Here is a 20,467-nt window from a genome sequence, read left to right on the forward strand (position 1 = left end):
GGTTCTGGCGGCTTGGCTTCCCGAGGAATGGTGGTCAATCAGAAAACAGGACTACAAAGCTCTTTTACAAAACTCCGGCAGAAGGAGAAGGAGAAATGGGAGTTCGAGACGACCGTTATACTCACGCAGACCATAAATACATCACAGTCTTGTCTTTACTGAGCCTCCCTGAGCCTCGGCCGATAGCTCGACCGGCCTACCCAGCCCTGGACATCCCGTGAGCCTCGGTTCCGTTGGGGCGGATCTAGTTTTCTTCTACTCGGTGGTCTGTGGGCCTCACGGCCCAATCGTAGCGCGCTTCTGTCGGTACCAGAGTGCATTGCGGCAAAATGGCTGCCCCCAGACGGCACTGTGCTGGCCTAGTTCGATCTTTATTCGGAGCCTGGCAGCTGGGCCCGCAGGCTGGGAGGGAGTGGGTGGCTCCGCCCGGCTCGCTTCTAGGTAACCAGGCGAGGTGCGTGTCCTGTGTTGGGGGTGCCATTTCCTCTGGTCCCCTGCTGGCCGCCGCTTCTGGTCGTTATGGTCAGGATTCCGCCTTGGACCGAATCCTTGGATTCCCTCAGCCTGACAGTTCGTTGACTCCGAGCGTCCCCGCGGTGTCGGTACACAGAGGTAAAGGGCTCAGTTAATGTTGGTTGCGGGTGTTCGTTTTGTGACAGGTCTCCCCGTGGAACTAGTGTGGAACTCGGATCTTCCTGCCCCAGCCTCTGGAGTGTTGGGATTACAGGTGTTTGCCATGGCTGGCCTCCGATGGTTTCAGCAGTGGCAATCGTGTAGGTTAGTTAAAATCCCTCTGTCTCTGGGGATATCATTTTAGCCTCTCTCATTTGATAGAAAATAAATCTGTCTCCAAAGAGAGACAAGTAGTGACGTTGTTAGAGAGTTTGAGGGTCTGTAAAATGACTTAGCAAGTAAAGGCTCTTGTTGCTTGACAAGCTGAACAATCCTTGGGACCCATATGGTGGAAAGAGAACCAACTTCAGAAAGTTGTACTGTGACTTCTATAAGCTCATGCAAATACACAAATATTAAATCTAACAGCAGCAAGAGTTAAGAATGGGAGGAAACTTGTGTAGGTCGCAGTCAGTAATGCTCCCCCAAGATCATTAGCCACATGGCAAGCAGAGTGTAGACCCAATAAATGAATGGTGAGCCCCATCCACTTATTAAGACACTGACTTGAGCCAGGTAGTCATGGTGCATGCCTGTAGTCCCCACGGTGGGTAGGTAGAGGCAGGAGGATCTCCAGTTCCAGAAATTTCTTCAGCTCTGACTGTAGCACCCTACTAATGCTGCTGTGAAGGTTCTGCGAAATTTCTTGGTCTTCCGATCTGATACCATGTTGCGGTCAACAGTGACTAGTCTCCTACCAGGCTCCAGTCCATGCTCCTTGAGAAAGAAAGGTCAGCTTTTCTTGGGAGGGCATATTGAGACAGAGTTTCACCCTAGCCCTTGATCACCTGAAGCTCACTATTCCCAATCTCCTGCATGCTGGGATTGCAACTTTGGGCCACCACATCTATTTTATTAATTTATTCACTTACTTACTTCTGTTTTTTGTTTTTGTTTTTTAAGACAGGATTTCTCTATGTAACAGCTCTGACTGTCCTGGAACTTGCTTTGTGCGACCACCACTCAGCTTTATTTAGGTTTTTTGAGACAGGGTTTCTCTATGTAGCCCTGGTTGTCCTGGAACTCACTCTCTACAATGACCTTGCGCCCACAAGTGCTGAGATGAAAAGTGTGTGCTGTCGCCCACTGCCCCTCCATATGTAAAGTGCTGTTTCTCCATTGTAATTTAGTGAGGTTGATTTTTTTTTTTGTTTTTATGTTTTTGTTTTTGTTTTGAGACAGGGTCTAGTTATGTAGCCCAGGCTGGTCTGTGTCTCAAATGTAATTCACTCTTTTTTCGAGATAGAGTTTCTTTGTGTAACAGCCCTGGCTGTCCTAGAACTAACACTGTAGACCAGGCTGGCTTTGAACTCACAGAGATACTCCTGCCTCTTCCTCCTGAGTGCTGGGATTAAAGGCATGTGCCACCACCGCCCAGCCCAGTAATCCACTTTTGCTTAAGCCTCTCAAAGGTTGTGATTACAGGTATATGTGTATATCACAATGCCCAATCTAGGTTGAGCAATTTTTTTTTACACAGTTGTCATTGTGAAAAAGTTATTCATAGATATTGTTAGTGCGATTCCACATTACATGTGAGAAAACCAAGGGGCTTAGTTAGAGAGGTTAGATAACCTGAAAAATACAATAAAATTAAATGCCAAACTAGTCTCAAAGTTAGGATGGGTAACTTCAGCCTGGTGTACTAATCTTTTGTCTTGATTTCCTCCTTGGGTATCAGAGCTGAGTATCTAAAAGGGTCTAGATTCCAATATATCACTCATGTTCCCATCATAACAGATGAGCAGAATCTGCTCTTGGTCCATACTCCTGACATGCCGGAGAATCCACGGGTCCTCCGAGTGGTCCTCCTGGGAGCTCCAAATGCAGGAAAGTCAACACTCTCCAATCAGCTGCTGGGCCGTAAAGTATACCACATTTTTATCATCCCAACCCCTATACCTCCCTTTTTACACATTTCACTATTTTATGTATATGGGGGTTTTGCCTTCATAGATGTCTGTGTAGTACTTGTGTACCTACAGAGGCCAGAAAATCCCAGGATGTTGGATCCTCTGAAACTGCAGTTACAGACAGTTGTGAGCCAGCATGTGGGTGCTGGGAATTGAACCTAGGTCCTCTGGAAGAGCAGTCAGTTCTGTTAACCATTGGACCATTTATTTACTCAGTCCCCCTACACCACCTCTTTCTCGTTTTGTTTTGTTTTTTTCATTCACTTATGCCTGGGGAGATGGCCTGGGAGGGATCAAGGATCTTACTGGGACCTCTTTCTTCCTTGAAGGTGTTTCCTGTCTCCAAGAAGGTGCACACCACTCGATGCCAAGCTCTAGGGGTCATCACGGAGAAGGAGGCCCAGGTGGTAGGTACCTGCAGAAGTTCTGCAAACAGGATAGAGTGAAGCTAATCTATTCTCTCTTACCATTAGTCTTTGTAAAAATGAAAATTCAGCCTGGCATGTTGGTGGTGGTAACACACACCTGTAATCCCAGCAATGGTCTACAAAGTGAGTTCCAGGAAAACCAGGTCTATACAAAGAAATCCTGTCTTGAAACACAAAAGCAAAACAAACAAACAAAAAAACAACAGCAACGGAAAACTGAAGAAAAGAAAAAGAAGTGCATAGAAGACATCATCCCCATTTTTTGTTTTTTGTTGTTCTTTTCAAGACAGGGTTTCTTTGTGTAGCCCAGACTGTCTTGGAACTCCCTTTGTTCCACTCCCAGCGAGGACTTCCCTATCTTAAGACTCCACGCAGTTCCTTCCTCTCCCTTCCCTCCTTTGCCATTGTGTTCTGAAGTTTTTTATGTGTATGCTCACACACTGTGGCGCTTGCATGGGGGAGGGGATCAAGGACAACTTTCAGGAGTCTCTCCTTTTTTTCTATCCTGTAAATCCTCAGAACCAAGATTAGGTTGTCAAGCTTGGCAGCATGCACCTTTACTGAACCACTCCTTCCTTTGTGTTTGTGACAGTCTCATGTCCCAGGCTGGCCTCTCTATGTAACCAGAGATTACCTTGATTTTATTATCTTTCTGCCTACTCCATCTCTCAAGTGCTGGGATACAAGAGATACCACCATGTCTAACTCGGAATCTTCATTTTTTTTTTCCCTTTCAGAAATAGGGTCTTACCATGTAGCCCTGACTAGCACTGGTCTAAATGTATAGACCAATCTGCCCTTAAACTTGAAATGATCCTCTTGCCTCTGTCTCCTAAATGCTGTGATTATAGGAATGACACCCCACCTGACTAAACATTATAGGAATGACACCCCACCTGACTAAAGAAAGCACAATTCAGCATTGAACTCTGTGGTTTTGTGTTATATGTTGTGCAGTGAGGGGGAATGTAACCCAGGGCGGCTTGGGAACTGCCCAAGCATTCTGCCAGTGAGCCCCCCATCTCCAGCATTCACCCTCATTTAGTCAGCCTCATTCTTTCTTTTCTGAGGCAGGGTTTCTCTGTGTAGCTGTCCTGGAACTCACTCTGTAGACCAGGCTGGCCTCCAACTCAGAGATCTGCCTGCTTCTGCCTCCCCAGTGCTGGGATTAAAGGTCATCCTCTTTCTTTGGAGTCCCCATGTAACATTAAGACAATGCCAAAGGGTAAAAAAATCTAAAGTCAATAACAGCTTACCCATGAAAGAAAGGCAGGATGCTAATATCAAAAATGACTTCTCTTGGTTAAGAGCATTGCCTGCTCTTCCAAAGGTCCTGAGTTCAATTCCCAGCAACTACATAGTGGCTCACAACCATCTGTAATGGGGTCTGGTGCCCTCTTCTGGCCTGTGGACATACACACAGACAGAATATTGTATACATAATAAATAAATAAATAAATAAATAAATAAATAAATAAATAAATACTTTAAAAAAAGATGATCTCTCTCTAGCTATGTGTGATAGTGCACAACTTTAATCCCAATCCTTAGGAGGCAGAGGCAGATGGATCTCTATGAGTTGAAGGCTAGCCTGTTCCACATAATGAATTTCAGGACAGCAAGGACTACACAGTGAAACCCTGACAAAATGAAAATAAATAAATAAAAAGCCTCTTGTCACTCCACAGATTTATTTTAGAATATTTACTTAAAGCCGGGTGGTGGTGGCTCACGCCTTTAATCCCAGCACTTGGGGGACAGAGGCAGGTGTATCTCAGTGAGTTCAAGGCCAGCCTGGTCTACAGAGTGAATTCCAGGACAGGCTCCAAGGCTACAGAGAGAAACCCTGTCTTGAAAAACAAAACAAAAAGACCTTATTTAATATGTATAAAGCCCTAGGTTGACTCCTAGAACCTAAAGTGGGGATATGTGTGATATTTCTCCCCACTAATCCATTTAAAAAATCTTTTCCTTTGGTGGGGGTGGGTTTCTCTCCTGATTCTAGATTCTGCTCGACACACCTGGCATCATCAGTCCTGTTAAACAGAAGAGGTATTACTTGTGGGAACAGATGTGGGGACGGTGGGGTGATAAAGAGGAGGGCATATTCCTTCCTAGGAGCTGCAAGTTTTCCCTATTACACCCATTCCTCATAAGAGTACGACCTTCCTGACTGATAGATTTATCTTTTAGGCACCATCTGGAGCTGTCTTTGTTGGAAGACCCATGGAAGAGCATGGAATCTGCTGATCTTGGTTAGACTCAAACTAAAAATCTGAAACCCTGTTTACATAGCCTTTCATTTCTGGGAGTTTGGGAGCTTGGGATCTGGCCAGAACCTATAGCCTGGAAGTTATTGTGGGTCAGGAAGAAGGTTGTTGTCTATTGTTGTCTCCCTGCCGCCTTCTAGTTGTAGTTCTTGTGGATGTGTCAGACAAGTGGACCAGGAGCCAGCTAAGCCCCCAGGTGCTGCAGTGCTTGACCCGCTTCTCCCAGGTTCCTAGCATCCTGGTCTTGAACAAGGTGAGTACTGCCCACCTGAGGAAGAGTCTCTCCACGGTCTCATCTCGCTCACCATGTACTTTGCTCATCCCCATCTACAGGTAGATTGCTTGAAGCAGAAGTCAGTTCTCCTGGAGCTGACAGCAGCCCTCACAGAAGGTGTGGTCAATGGCAATAAGCTCAACATCAAGCAGGCTGCACACCTTGGCACCCCCTGCCCCAGCCCTGCAACTAGGGACCCCAATACACACTCAGTGAGAAACCCTCAGAGAATTGGCTGGCCCTACTTCCAGGAGATCTTCATGTTATCAGCACTAAACAACAAGGATGTGAACATACTAAAGGTCAGTTAGCCTTGCCCATAGCCCATCTCTGCCATGTAAAGATAGGCCTCACCCAGACCTGCCTGACTATAGACTAAGATCCTGTCTTTTAAAAGACAAAACGAAAACCTGGCTATGGTAATTCGTACTTGTAATCCCAGCATTCGGGAGGGCAAGGCAAGAGGATCAGGAGTTCAAGGTCATTTTCATCTACACATTGAATTCAAGAGGCACTTCAGTTACAATGAGACCCTATCTCAGGAAACCAAAAACAGCCAGCTGTAGTGACACACACCTGTTATCCCCACATTCAGGAGGCAGAAGCAGAAGGAGTACTCAGTTTGAGGCCAGCCTGGTCTCCCCACTGAAGTTGTAGACCAGCCAGGCTACATAAAGAGACCAGAAATGAACAGGAATGTATCTCGGTGTAATGGTTACCTAGTGTGTAAGAGGTGCTGATTCGATCTCTAGCACCACTAAAGTGGACATGGTGGTGCACACCTCTAATTCTAGCATTTAGGACATTTTTAACACTGGAAATTCAAGACCAGCCTGAACAAATTAGGATATACCGGGCCTGCTTGGTCTCCATGAGATCCTGTCTTTTTTTAAAAAGGCATTACAGTCAGTTGTGGTAGCTCATTTGTATAGTTCTAGGGCTTGTCAGGTTAAAGAAGAATCAAGTGTTTGCTAGCCAGGCTGGGTGGTGGTGGCGCACGCTTTTAATCCCAACACTTGGGAGGCAGAGACAGGTGGATCTCTGAGTTTGAGGCCAGCCTGGTCTACAAAGTGAGTTCCAGTACAGGCTTCAAAGTACAGAGAACCCTGTCTTGGGGAGAAAAAAAAAAAAAAGAATTTGCCAGCCAGCCTTTGCTACTACATAGCAATTTTTTTTTATTTTTTTATTTTTGGAGCCTGTCCTGGAACTAGCTCTTGTAGACCAGGCTGGCCTTGAACTCACAGAGATTCACCTGCCTCTGCCTCCCAAGTGCTGGGATTAAAGGCATGCACCACCACTGCCCAGCCCTATATAGCACTTTTAAGGTCAGTTTGGGGCCTGCATGAGAACCAGTCAAAAACAAAAAGCGCTTGTTTCTCCTAGAAGTATGCATAAATAGGGAAGTACTGATGGGGTTAAGAGCCCACTATTCCTTTGTACCCACAGCAGTACCTTCTGGCACAGGCCAGACCAGGACCCTGGGAGTTCCACAGCGGAGTCCTCACTAGCCAGACCCCTGAAGAGATCTGTGCCAATAAAATCCGAGAGAAGCTCCTAGAGTACCTGCCTGAGGAGGTGCCCTACGGTGTGCAGCAGGTGTGGACAGAATAAAAGGACCCAGGGCCTGTACAGCAGGCACACGCCTGGAACAGTTGGGTACCACAAGATAGAAATGAGCCTGCCTGACTAGTCATGATGTCTCCTTATACAGAAGACAGTGATATGGGAGGAAGGACCAAGTGGGGAGCTAGTGATCCAGCAGAACCTTCTGGTACCCAAAGAATCTCATATGGTAAGTGAGGACAGGCTCAGAGATGGGGCAGCAGCAGTATCAACTGAGGGGTCTTCCCCCACCTGTGAGGCCAGACAACAGAACCATGTGTCTCTTTTCACCACTTGCAGCGGATCCTGATTGGCCAGAAGGGCCTCTTGATCTCCCAGATTGCACAGGAGGTAGGCCGAGACCTCATGGACATCTTCCTCTGTGATGTTCGCATCCGCCTCTCTGTGAAACTTCTCAAATGACCATCCTCTGTTGCTGTTCCCAGGACCTTCCTGCTCAAGATTTTGGGAGAGTAACTGATAGAACTACCCCTGTCAAAGGGGGGCCTGCAGGGCTGCTAAGGACCATGGACACTGGCTGGCTGCTAGCCAGCCTGGACTTGTTGAGTCTGCTCAGTGCCTGTCCAACCATGTTTTCCATTGAAGGAAAGAAGCTGCCTTAGCTCAGTTCTCAGGTTGTTCCTCTGCCTAGGGTCTCAGCTATGTAGGTCTTAGAAGTCCATCCCCATGGTGTGAATAGGGTCATCCCATTCATTCTGTAGCATTGGACCCAAACTCTTGCCCTCCAGTTGTTGATAGGAAAAACCTTTCTCTTTGTCCCTAAGTTCCTCACTTTGAAGTTACAGAAGGACCTGTAAATTCTTTCATTTTTTAAAAATGGTTTATTTATTTGCATTGGTGTGTCTGTGTAAGGCTGTTAGATCCCCTGGAACTGGAGTTACAAACGGTTGTGAGCTGCCATGTGGTGGCTGGGGATTGAACCCAGGTCATCTGGAAGAGCAGCCAGTGCTCTCAACTACTGAACCATCTCTTTAGCTCTCCACACACACCCACCTTGAGACAGGGTTCTTACTATACAACTCTGGTTGACTATTGCCATGTAGACCAGGCTAACTTTGAACTCACAGAGATCCACCTGTCTTCCTCTTGAGTGCTGGGATTAAAGGCGTGTGCTACCACTGCCGGGCTTCAACCTGTAGTTCTTAAATGAGATAGTTCCACTTGTTCACCCAAGTTCTTGATCCCTCCCACCCCACTCTGCTACCCAGACTTGGGTGCTAATAAAGTTAAGTGACAAGTGTTCATGTTTTTATCTTTATTTCTTAGGAACAGGGAGGAGAAAAATAGGCCCATTTCCCTGCCCCCCATTCTCTTGTCAGCCTGGGGTCTCTTTTTCTTCCAGAAGTCTGCTCCGAGTCAGTCAGTGAGCTCTTCTTGACACGGTTTCTGGGAGCAGCAAGAGAACCGTTACCATTACTAAACTCAGTAATGGTAACGGTTTCCTCGCCATTCCCAAGTGCCACAGCAGTCAGTAGGCTTGATAGGCTGAGCATTGAGCCCCGTGGTCTTCAGCATTCTTCTGCCCTACCGGGCAGAAGCGAGAACTGGGGTACCCAGACTAGTACATCATCTATACTGTAGTGTCTCATCACAAACTTACAGTATATGATGATATCCCAGCCAAGGCCCTGGAGGAGAGAGCTGTGGAGGTGGAGAGCCAAGGCATTGGGGCAGGATCAGTCGAGGCTGGACCCATACCTCCTTGCTCTTCCACTCCCCTCAGAGATTCTGTAGCCTCAGTAACCCAGGTGGCTTGAGGAAGAAGCTAAGGTCTATTCAGATCTATTAGGGGTGCAGAGTTACAGCTAGGAGCAACAAGGCGGAAGGTTTTCCCTGGGCAGACCCACAAGCAGGCTGGCAGCCACTCTGCTTACCTGGAGGTGGAGCTGCAGTCAGGGGAAGCCTTTGGACAGGGCAAGCCTGTCTTGTCTCTTCTTCCTGCTCTAGCAGCTCCGCTTTTAACCCTCTGGCTCCTCCCCTGGGTGGGGTACTTTTCCCGGGTTCTATAAGTCCCTACTTCTTAACTCTTCCCCTGCTGGCTTCATGAAACAAGTCACTGGCTCCTTTCCCTTTTTGTTTAATTTATTGGGGTTTTTGTTATTTTTTTTTTTTTATGCTGGAGCTGAAATTTAGGGCCTAATTTATACCAGCTAAGAACCCCATCACTGGCACTACACCTCCATCCTGCCTCCATTTCTTATATTTTTTAAATTTTTATTTATTATTTGCTTTTCAAGACAAAGTTTCTCTGTGTAATAGCTCTAGCTGTCCTAGAACTCACTCTGTAGACCAGGCTGGCCTCGAACTCACAGAGATCACTTGCCTCTGCCTCCTGAATGCTGGGATTACAGGCGTGCGTTACCACAGCCCGGCTGCCTCTATTCTTTTAAATGGGTGACTTTCACCCCCACCCCATGAAGCTGATTGCCTACCCACTTCTAGGAAGTAGAAAAGTCCTCACCCCATCCTTCAGGGCTTAGTTGTTTGTTAAAGCCCTGCTGAAAGGCCTTGTTTTGGTCTGGGTTATGGTTGGGAATGCTTATTGAATCTGTAGGACAGGGAGGGTTCTAGCAGCTGGATCTAGATGGAGTCTCTCTGAAGCAAGCTCAGTGGACCCCTCAGCCTAAATTTCCATTGCTAGAATTTGTACTTTTGCTAGCTCAATATGCTGGAAATGGGCAGAGCCAAAGCATGTTGGCCACTATTCTGGCAAGGTCCCCGGGGTGAGTGTTACCCCGCTGGGAGACTGAAGAGCACCTGAGGCCCCAGCTCTTGTGGGAGCCAGTGTCAGGGCCTGGGGGTCCGGCCTTTAGAGCCCAAGGCACTGCAGGTGAGAGCCTGGCACTGTTTGGGTCTCTCTCCGTGGGGAAGGGGAGATTCCTGGTGAGACACTCCACAGCTGAGCCTCTGCTATTTAGACCCTCTTTCTGGGAGATGTTCTGCCCCCTTATCTTATCCTAGACAGTCTGGTCTGTTTCTCCTCTGCAGGTGCAAACTACATTAGAATGGGGTGGGGGTGGGGTGGGAGGAGAGACTTAACCTTTTGGTTTGTTAGAGGTGTTCTGTTTCCTGCCACGGCACAGACTTGTGTTCCACCTCTGCCATGTGTGAGCTTCCCTCATCTAGTTAGCACTGCACCGGTACAGGGACACCTCTGCCTAGTCATTTTTTATTTATTTTAATTTTTTAGACACAGTCTTATGTAGGTATGGATGGCAACACTTTTCTTGTTATTGTTCTTTTGTTTGTTTTGAGACAGGGTCTTACGTGGAGCCCTGGCTGGCCTGCAACTCACTACTATAACTATGTAGACCAGGCTGGTCATAAGCTCACAGAGATCCACCTACCTTTCCCTCCTAGGGTGCTGGGATTAAAGGAATACACCACTACACCCATCTCCTGTTTGTTTTTTGAGGCAGGGTCTCGATATGTTGTTCTGACTGGCTTGAAATTCTGTATAGACCAGGCTGACCCTGAAACTCAGAGATACGCCAGCTCTGTCTCCTGAGTGTTTGGGTTAAAGGCATACCTCGCTCTTATTGAAATATAGTCTCATGTGGCCTTAAATCCCATTTGTAACTGAGGATGACGTTGAACTTCTGAGTCTTGTGTCTCTAATTAGTGTAAGGGCTACAGGCGTTCATCACTATGCCAGGTTTATTCAGTGCTGAGAAATGAACCCAGAACCTTACGTCCACAAGGCAAGCACTGTAACAACTGAACTACGTTTCCAATCCTCTACCCCTCTTTTTACTTTCTATTTTGAGTTGCCTATACTGACATTTAAGCTCACTGTATAGTTCAGGGAGGCCTTTTTCAATCCTGCCTCAGCCTCCCAAGTAACTGGAATTACAGGCCTTTGCTTCAGGCCCAGATGTTAGCCACAGGAGTTCAAATAAGTTAGTACCCGAGTCTACTCCTTCCCACAGAAGATCACAGAGAAGACTTCTGAAATCCTGCCTTCCTTCCCTCCTTCCTTCCTGTGTGTCTGAGCCTGTCCTGGGATTCCCTGTGTAACTTGGTCCTGCCTATCCTGCTTTTACCAGCTGAATTATAGGCAGGCATCCACCGCCATCCCTGGCTCCCGTGGAATATTCTTCTTTTTTTTTTAAAAAAAAAAATTGTTTATTAAGCATACAGTGTACTGCTGGCAAGGAAGGCACCAGGTCTCATTACAGATGGTTGTGAGCCACCATGTGGTTGCTGAATTGAACTCGGGACCTCTGGAAGAGCAGCCAGTGCTCTTAACCTCTGAGCCATCTCTCCAGCCCCCCCCCCTCAAGGAATATTCTTGAAAACACTTGGGACCCACTGAGATTGCCCAACTTTAGCAGTGACAGGCCCTGAGTGACAGTCACAGCTCACTGCATCTGGCTCCATAACTTAGGACCTAAATCAGCCTCCATTTCCCCAAATGTAAACCGGGACCAGCCCACTGGGCTGCTGCAGTCTGTTCCCTCCGCTCCTTTGTCTCACCAGCTGTGTGGCTGGTGGCAAGTTGCTCTTCTCTGTGTTCTTGCTGCTGCGTGCTCCAGCACGCTGTGAGGTCTAATGAGAAATGCATAGGTGAGAAAATGTCACCACTGGTGCTCTAGACACCTTGACTCCTGCCTCCCTGTGACCCCCTCCCTCCCAAGGGCACCTCTATGCTAGGACAGGCAGACAGCTAAGCTTCTTTACAGAGTGAAGGCTTCCTACATCAGGACCAAGCTTCATGTCCCCGCAACAGTGCTGAGGCCCAGTCCCAGGGTGAATTAGAGAGCTGCTAGGAGTCCTGGAAGGAGAAGACAGCTATCTCTGCCAGCCAGAGATTCTGCGGCTGCAGCCTCTGACTATGGGTGGGGGCTTCTGTGCTCAGGGTGTGGAACTAGAAGAGAGTCTGTGCCTAGGTGAGATAGCCTGGGCTCCCTGATAAGCTGACCACACTATCAGGGTCGGGGCCTAGCACCTGCTTATCATGCCTGCAGGGGCCAGAGCAGGACCTGGAGCCACTTTCCCCACCCACGTCTGCTCTGCTGCCTGCTCCTCCATTTCTCTGCCTCCCTGACTCCCCACAGGGAACTGGAATGGGATCTCTTTCCCCTTCTGGAAGCCATGTAATAACTGCTAAGCATAGAGCAGGGAAATGCCATGTGAGTTCTTGGGCTGTCCTCATTCTACCAGCTTTGCTTCCATCTGAAGCTTGGTGTCCTCCCTGAGGCTGCTGTGAGCCAGTCTAGGCCGCTCTCCTCACGTCTAGCTCTAATCCCTGCCCCTGCAGCCTTAAACTCTTTACTCTTGTTTAGACTAAGCTAGGCGCGGTAGTGCAGGTTTGTTGCTCCAGCACTTGAGAGGTGGAGGCAGGAGGATCAGAAGCTCAAAGTTATCCTCAGCTACACAGCCAGTTTGAAACCAGAGTGGGCTAAAAATACAAGCCAAGCATGGTGGCATATGCCTGTGTTCCAGCAGTAGGAATGCTGAATTGGCAGTCTGCCGCAAGTTCAAAGTCAGAGTGGGATACATAACTGTTTCTAGACCAACCATGACTGTCTAACAAGACCCTGTCCAAAGGAACCAGCATAACTGAAGTCCTTGGATTATGGTCTTGGGTATAGCTGAGTGAGGGAGTATAGTGGCATGTATGTGCCAGGCCTAAAGTTCTATCTGTTGCATTCAAAATAAACACATCAGTTAGGCATGGTGGAACATGCCTGTTATCCCAGCACTTGCAAGGTGGAGGCAGGAGAAGGTAGGAATTCCAGGCCAGCCTATGCTACATGAGACTGTCTCAACAACAAAAATCCAAAACCAAGGGCTGGAGAGATGGCTCAGTGGTTAAGAGCACTGGCTGCTTTTTCAGAGGTCCTGAGTTCAATTCCCAGCAACCATATAGTGGCTCACAACCATCTGTAATGAGATCTGGTGCCCTCCTCTGGCGTGCGGGCATACATGCAGACAGAACATGGTATACATAATAAATTAATAAATCTTTTAAAAAAATCTAAAACCAAAATAAATAGAGTGAATGAAATTAAGAACTGTCAAATCTGGGGCTGGAAAGTCTTAGCAGTTAAGAGCGTGAGCTACTCTTGCAGAGGAGGACCCCAGTTCAGTTGCTAATAATCATGTTAGGTGGGTTATAGCTACCTGCCCCTCCAGGGGAACCAAATACCTTTGGCTTCTTGAACACATATACCCACATGTGCCCATAAGTATACAGCGACATGCTCACATATACATAATTAAAAACAGTTTTAAAAATCTACAGACAAACAAAAGCCTTATCAAATCTGCCAGAATCCTTTCAAATCATGAAATTGGAGCAAATTTTGGTGGTGTATGGAGTGCTTAAAATTCAGGGCTAGCCAAGCCTAGTAGTGGTGGTGCACGCCTTTAATCCCAGCACTCTGGAGGCATGAGCCACCGTACCTATGCTGGGACTACAGGCATGAGCCACCATACCTATGCTGGGACTACAGGCGTGAGCCACCGAACCTATGCTGGGACTACAGGCGTGAGCCACCGAACCTATGCTGGGACTACAGGCGTGAGCCAACATACCCAGCCTTGTTTCATCTTATTTTATTGTTGCTGTTGTTAAGACAGTATTTCTCCCTGTGGCCCAGGTTGTCCTCAGATTTGTGACAAGTCTTTAGCCTCAGGCTCTTGAGTATGTGGGATTACATACTCAGTATGTATGAGCTGCCATGTCTGGCTTTCCTGCTGTGTTTTAGACATAAGGGAGTAAAATAAGAGCCTGGTGTGGCTCTGGGAACTAGCAAATTGAAAAGAGACATCTGAGGGGCTGTGGTATAGCGCGATGGCAGAACATGTGTGTGCTATGCAGGAGGCCCTGTGTTCAATCTTTAGCATGAACAAGGAAATAATGAAAAAGATGGAAGAGAGCAGGGCCTGGAGAAATGGTCCAGCACCACATCCAGCAGCTCACAACCATCCTAACTCCAGTTCCAGGGATCTGATTCCCTCTTCTGGCCTCAGGTAGGGCACCTGTCCACGTGACAGACAAAAGTGCCTGTTTATCCTATCTTATATCCATCTTGACTGCTCTGTGACACTTCCAACACCCTGGCATTTCTCTCCTGTGCCCATGCTTTGGTTCTGTCCTTCCTGTTGTCCTCAGCACCTATTTCAGAGTCATAAGATGCCTGGGTATTCACAACTGCTCCGTATGGGCTGATGCTGGATTTACTTCTGTGGTCCAGGACCCTCCACAGGCCATATTCCAGGAACACCGAACAGATGCCATCTCTGGGACACTGTCCCGAGTCTTCTCATGTCTTTAATGTGTTCCCATTTGTCTCCATAAGCAAGTGTCATGTTGAACAATGTCCCCAGATGCTCCTGAAGGCCTTCCAGGGGATGGGGTCTTAGACATGGCTTTCTTCAAAGGTGACTGCACACCACCAACATCATAATAGAAAAACTGAGGAGGTAGCACTCAGCTGTGCATCACAGTAAATCAGTTAAAGATACGGGACTCTGCTCTCCAAGACTGCACATGCGTCCTGAGAATTCGGTGGGTCTCATGTGATTCTGTGGGGCCATTTAAGTTTCAGGGGCAAGAGAATCAGACCTGTTTTACCAGTTACCAGTAATGGGATCGACTGTGTGTAGATTGCTTAATTCGTCTCTCTGTGCTGCAGTCTCCTTGCCTGCAAAACAAGGGTGATGCTAATAGCACCCTCACTTTCCTTGGGAAGATTCAGGGGAAGGTTGTGTGGAAAAGCCCCGAAGGATACTGAGTTCCTGCCTATCTCCAATTCCATTTCCACAGACTCTACCTACCCACCGGATCCCTGCCACATGGTAGGGAATCACTCTACAACTGAGCTCTACACCCAGCCCCAAACCCTTTTCTTCCTTCCTCCCTTTCCTTGAAAAGTTGTGTGTGTGTGTGTGTGTGTGTGTGTGTGTGTGTGTGTGTGTGTGTATTTTGCTTTGAGTAGCCCAGAGTGGTCTCATGCTGTACAAGAGGTTGAACTGATCTCCAACTCGGGAGGGATCTTCCTGCCTCCATCTTTTTTTTCTCCTCCTCCTCCTCCTCCTCCTCCTCCTCCTCCTCCTCCTTCTCCTCTTCTTCTTCTTCTTCTTCTTCTTCTTCTTCTTCTTCTTCTTCTTCTTCTTCTTCTTCTTCTTCTTCTTCTCTTCTCTTCTCTTCCTCCTCCTCCTCCTCCTCCTCCTCCTCCTCCTCCTCCTCCTCCTCCTCCTTCTCCTTCTTCTTTTTTTCCTTTTGAGACATGATCTCATGTAAGCTCGGCTACTCTTGAACTTCTTATATAGCTAAGGATGACTTTAAACTCTTGATCTTCCTTCCTTTCTTCTCTCAAGTTCTAGAATTACAGGTGTGTGCCACCATACTCAAATCTCAGACCTTGTAAGCCTCCTCGTGCTGCTGGTGGCCAGCTCACACCCAGCAATACTCTACCTTTTTCTGGATTTTCTGCAGCCTGTGAGCCATCTGTCATGTCGTTTGGCTGCCCTGAGATCACAGACTGTCCATGACTTGAAGCAGAGCTTTCAGCTTGCATGGACAGGAAGTGGGCCTTAGAGTTCTTGCTTGCTTTTAGATCACTGTCCATGAAAGACATAGAGCCAGAAGGGACAGCAGGACTTTGAATTTGTCATGCTTTACTGATACCTGCTAGGTGGCTCTGGCCCCTGTCCATGATCTTGAAGTTTGGACTTCTTCATCAGAAACTTCAAAGTGCCTTCTTTTCTATATTTTTTGTGAGGTTCAATGAGATCATAAAGACGGATGTTTCTCCCCTACAGCCTAGCTTGTGTTCAGTGGCACTCACCCAAACTAGGCTTCTTTCCTCTGGCTTTGCAATGGTCTTTCCTTATTCATCTCCAGTGAGGCTTGTAGCCATGGACACCTGTGTTCACTCCGATGCCATGAACACCTCCTTATGCCTGTTCATCAGCTATAAGAGCTTGTCCTCAGGATCAGTAGGGACCACCATGTCTATTTATGCTGAGGCCACAGCCTCCCTAGTCATTAGTCACAGCCCTGAAGGTATGATTTGGTATAGAAAGTTCCCCAGAGAGCCTGTGAGTCCCTGTTTTTGGAAGCAAACCCTTCCTGCCATCAGCTAGGAGGCTCTAACCCCCCCCCCCCCACTTCTTGCTAGGACAATTTGCACGCCTCACAGCTGCTGTAGAAGAGATAGGCAGTGTGTATTATCAGGCCAGATGAGGCTCCTGATGAGGTTCTCATCCACCCCAGACACAAGGATTCCTGGTCCCTTAACCCTCTCTGTACCATGCCCTCAGGCTTGGAGCCCGGTGGGTCCCATGCTTCATACAAGCTCTTGGAGTCAGGTGCACCAGGAAGGAGGGACAGCAGCATCTGGGAGCCATCTTTGAGCTCTGTCTGCATCCAGAACCCTTTCCTGCCCTTCACAAGTGCATGAAAGCACAAAGTATACTCTTAGAGTATACACTCTGGGAGTTTTGGTCCTGCTTTCTCCACTTTGGGAGTCTATTGGTCCCACCCCGGATCATCCCTTCTTCACTGGGGCTCTGTCTCCTTGTTCACCCCTTTTCTAGACTACTATAGTTGTTTTCCCTGGATAGTCACTGGTTTTGACCAATCTGGACCAATTGGTCAATGCAGACCTAGCACACAGACCTAAAATACATATGCTTCAAGTCTGGGAGTCTGGGCTCAGGTCCTCCTGGGTCTGGAGCATAGCCTACTGCATCACCCAGGACAAGTCTTCCCTTTCATGGGGCTCAGTTTCCTCAGTCTGCTAGACAAGGGCAGTAGTAGTCTTTTTTCACAGGATTAACTAGAGATTAAAGGAATAAAACATTTAATTAGAGCCAGAGTACACACCTTTGATCCTGAGGCCAGCCTGATCCAGAATGGCCAGGGCTACACTGAGAAACCCTGTCTTTGTTGTTGTTTTTTTTTTATTTTTTATTTTTTTTTAGATGTTTCTCTGTAGCTTTGGTGCCTGTCCTGGAACTAGCTCTGTAGACCAGGCTGGCCTCGAACTCACAGAAATCCACCTGCCTCTGCCTCCCGAGTGCTGGGATTAAAGTCATGTGCCACCACAGCCCAGCTCGAGAAACCCTGTCTTAAAAATCCAAAATGACAAACAAAACATTAGTTTTTAAGTTTTCTTTCTGTTTTTCATAGTTGTTTTTAAAAATTAGTTTATGAGCTTTTTAAATTTTTTTATTATACTTTATGTTATTTTATTTTGTTTTTGTTTTTTTGAGACAAGGTTTTTCTGTAGCTTTGGAGTCTGTCCTGGAACTAGCTCTTGTAGACCAGGCTGGCCTTGGACTCACAGAGATCTGCCTGCCTCTGCCTCCTGAGTGCTGGGATTAAAGGTGTGCGCTAGCACTCCACTGTCCAGGGACACATACTTTTTTTTTTTCCAGACAGGGTTTCTCTGTGTAGCCCTGGCTGTCCTGGAACTCACTCTGTAACCAGGCTGGTCTTGAACTCAGAGAACTGCCTGCCTCTGCCCCTGCCTCCCAAGTGCTAGGATAAAAGGCACGCTGCTGTGATGCACACTTTTAATCCTAGTGATTGGGAGGCAGAGGTGGGCAGATCTCTGCAGACATCCCAGTCTACATAGTGAGTTCTAGTCCAGCCAGAGTGATAGTGAAACCCCACTTCAAGAAAAATTATTTTGAACTATGTGTGCATGTGTGTTTGTGTGTATGCCAGGGAAAGACATTGGGTGTCCTCCTCTATCACTGTCTGCCTTAGTCCCTTGAGACAGGTTCTCTCTTATAACTGGGAAGGCCAAAAAGACCCAGGAATCCCCCTTCACCGTTCTCCCCTCGCTGGGTTTCAGGCATGTGTGCTCACACCGACTTTTATGTGGGTGCTGGGGATTCAAGCTCAGCCCGCATTGCACAGCTAGCGCTCTACCCACTGAGTCACACCCGCCGATGTCCTCCCTTTCTTTCCTCCCTCCCTCCCTTTCCTTCCATCCTTCCTTTCCTTCCTTCCCTCCTTTCTTCCTTTCCTTCCTTCCCTCCTTTCTTCCTTTATTTCCTTTCCTCTCTCCCTTCCTTTCTCCCTTTTTCTCTCACTTTCTTTCACCTTTTTCCTTTTTCTTTTTTGAGATAGGTTCCCAAGGATGGACTTGAACTTTCTATGTAGCCGAACATGACCTAGAACTCCTTGGTCATCATTTCTGCAAAGTATGGGGATTACAGGTATGCACCACCAGGCTTGGCCGGCAGTTCATTTGCTTGTTTGTTTTTAAGACAGGGTTTCTCTGTGTAGCCCTGACTGTCCTGGAACTCACTCTGTAGACCAGGCTGACCTTGAACCCAGAGATCCCTGCTTGTCTCTGCCTCCTGAGTACTGGGGCAAAGATATGCACCACTACTGATTGGCTACATGTTTCCATTTTTGTTTTTGTTTTCCGAGACAGGGATTTTTTTGTTTGTTTGTTTGTTTTATTTTGTTTTTGCCTAAATCCAATGCCTTTATTTTTATTTGATGATGTACAGACAAGATTAACACCTAGCAACTCCAAGGACTTGTGCTCACACTACTGAGAAGCAAGACTTAGCCCTCTCTCTGGGGCCTCAGCACAGTAGCCCTGTTCCTTAGAGTTACAGAACAGCAACACCTGTGCAGCCGCCTGCCCCAGCTGAGCTGGAAGCCTTGAGTTGTCTCAGGGGGACAGAACTCTAAAAACACATCTCAGATGATGCCACTGTGCCTGATTCTGGGCGAGTCCTTGTCAAACCACGTACAGACAACACTAGCCCTCACCTCACATGGAGCAGAGTGTCTTTTCAGAGCTGCAAATCTTAAATTAGCAATACAAGGATTCCATCAGAACACCAAACACCTCGTAGATGGAGCCTAAATTCCAGCAAACATAAACCTGCATACGATTATTAGAATCATAAGAATAGGCAGCAGGAAGTCACCCTACACCCCTGTCCTAGCACAGCTCGGGACTCCCTGCGAGGGGTAGGAAGGAAGGAGGAGAAGCAGCATGCTTTGTACAACTTGACAATACTGTGTGGGTCCCCAGGACGGCTGGCCTCCACGGCTCCTCTGTTTCCCAGAGAGCTGCTCATACGGCTTGGGCACGTAGTCGTCCCATTCTGCCTGGTAACATGTGCCCACCACTGGGGCTCCCAGGTGCTACTTCTTGCAGAAGGCCGCCACCTTGAACTTGCCGCGATGATCTCCTGACCTGTTGCTGAGAATGGGCTCATCACAGCTCAGTGGCTTGTCCTGTTCATATACCAGCCAGACAGAGCGGTGGAGGCCTCTGCCACTGGGAGGCCCAGAGCCCACATAATCTGAGAGGACCTTGCCACTGCTGATGTCGTTGCCCTTCAGGTTGACCAACAGGAAATGGTGCCACTCCCTGAATTTGGGGTCCTTCCTGCTGGTAGCATCCAGGTTGGTGAGGACCAGGTGTAGAGTTTCCCTGGGTCAAGGCCATCCCATGAAATGCTGCTGGGCCTATTCTGAACCTGGGTGGGCGTCAGCACTTTGCCCAGGTCGTCCACCTCCACCCCAGTGTAGGTGACCCGCTGGGGACACTCGTCCACTTCCTGCAGGCTCAGCGGCCCGGACTGATGTTGGCGTTGGCAGGCATGGCGGCAATGAGGACAAGGACTCCTGTGCTAAGTCCCGAGTGCCGACAGGGTTTGTAGTCCTGGCTGTCCTGGAAATCACTTGTAGACCAGGCTGGCCTTGAACTCAGAGATCTGCCTGCCTCTGCCTCTGCCTCCTGAGTGCTGGGATTAAAGATATGTGCCACTACCCACTCAACATGTTTTCATTTTTATGTTTAACACTAAGATAGTTTAAATTTAGGCATTCTGTATGTATGTATGTGTATGTAAAATATATATAATTTTTTTTTTGAGACAGGGTCTTTCTGTGTAGCCTGACTGTCTTGGAACTCATTCTGTAGACCAGGCTGGCTTCAAACTCAAGAGATCTACCTGCTTTGCCTCCTGAGTGCTGGGATTAAATGTGTGAGCCACCACTGCCTGACTGATTTTAAGCATCCTTATTCACAGTACTGGTATGAATATTATTGTACCTACATATATGCATATTTTTGTTAGGTGTGGAATGGTTGGAATACAGGACACACACAGCTATACTAGTAGATACTAGTGAGTCCATCAAGTAGATTTGTAAAGTGATTATATAGCTATTCTCCATTTCTGTCTCTCTTTACCTTATATTCTTTTTTTTGGGGGGGGGTGCTGCATTTTTCTGGTAGCCTTTGCTGTTCTGGAACTCACTCTGTAGACCAAGCTGGCCTCAGACTCACAGAG

The 20,467-nt window shown here is 47.6% G+C and overlaps 1 protein-coding gene, 1 long non-coding RNA gene and 1 pseudogene across 3 annotated transcripts; 1 reads left to right on the top strand and 2 right to left on the bottom strand.

Annotated features, from left to right (window-relative positions):
* Window positions 1–302: 302 nt before the first annotated feature.
* On the top strand, window positions 303–8,422 carry Eral1 (Era like 12S mitochondrial rRNA chaperone 1). 2 transcript variants are annotated; one of them, XM_085695406.2, is made up of 10 exons: window positions 303–612; window positions 2,413–2,540; window positions 2,915–2,992; window positions 5,019–5,065; window positions 5,207–5,268; window positions 5,424–5,536; window positions 5,617–5,859; window positions 7,007–7,153; window positions 7,269–7,349; window positions 7,460–8,422. In XM_085695406.2, exons 1-10 carry the CDS (start codon window positions 330–332, stop codon window positions 7,580–7,582), a joined length of 1,305 nt encoding a protein of 434 aa, XP_085551532.1. In that variant the 5' UTR covers window positions 303–329; the 3' UTR covers window positions 7,583–8,422. The 2 variants fall into 2 exon arrangements, with proteins under 2 accessions (XP_085551532.1, XP_085551531.1); XM_085695405.2 differs by having other exon boundaries at window positions 305–612; window positions 7,004–7,153.
* On the bottom strand, window positions 8,421–9,141 carry LOC146893115 (uncharacterized). Its single transcript, XR_015003702.2, has 2 exons — window positions 9,055–9,141; window positions 8,421–8,821 (listed from the first exon to the last, which is right to left on the bottom strand). It is a non-coding gene; the product is annotated as an uncharacterized LOC146893115 (long non-coding RNA).
* A 9,950-nt stretch (window positions 9,142–19,091) lies between these two features.
* Window positions 19,092–19,812, bottom strand: LOC146893114 (phosphatidylethanolamine-binding protein 1-like; annotated as a pseudogene).
* Window positions 19,813–20,467: the final 655 nt, after the last annotated feature.

The sequence above is a fragment of the Myodes glareolus genome, chromosome 9 (genome assembly GCF_982192425.1).
Source record: "Myodes glareolus chromosome 9, mMyoGla1.1, whole genome shotgun sequence".
Taxonomy (NCBI): Eukaryota; Metazoa; Chordata; class Mammalia; order Rodentia; family Cricetidae; genus Myodes; species Myodes glareolus.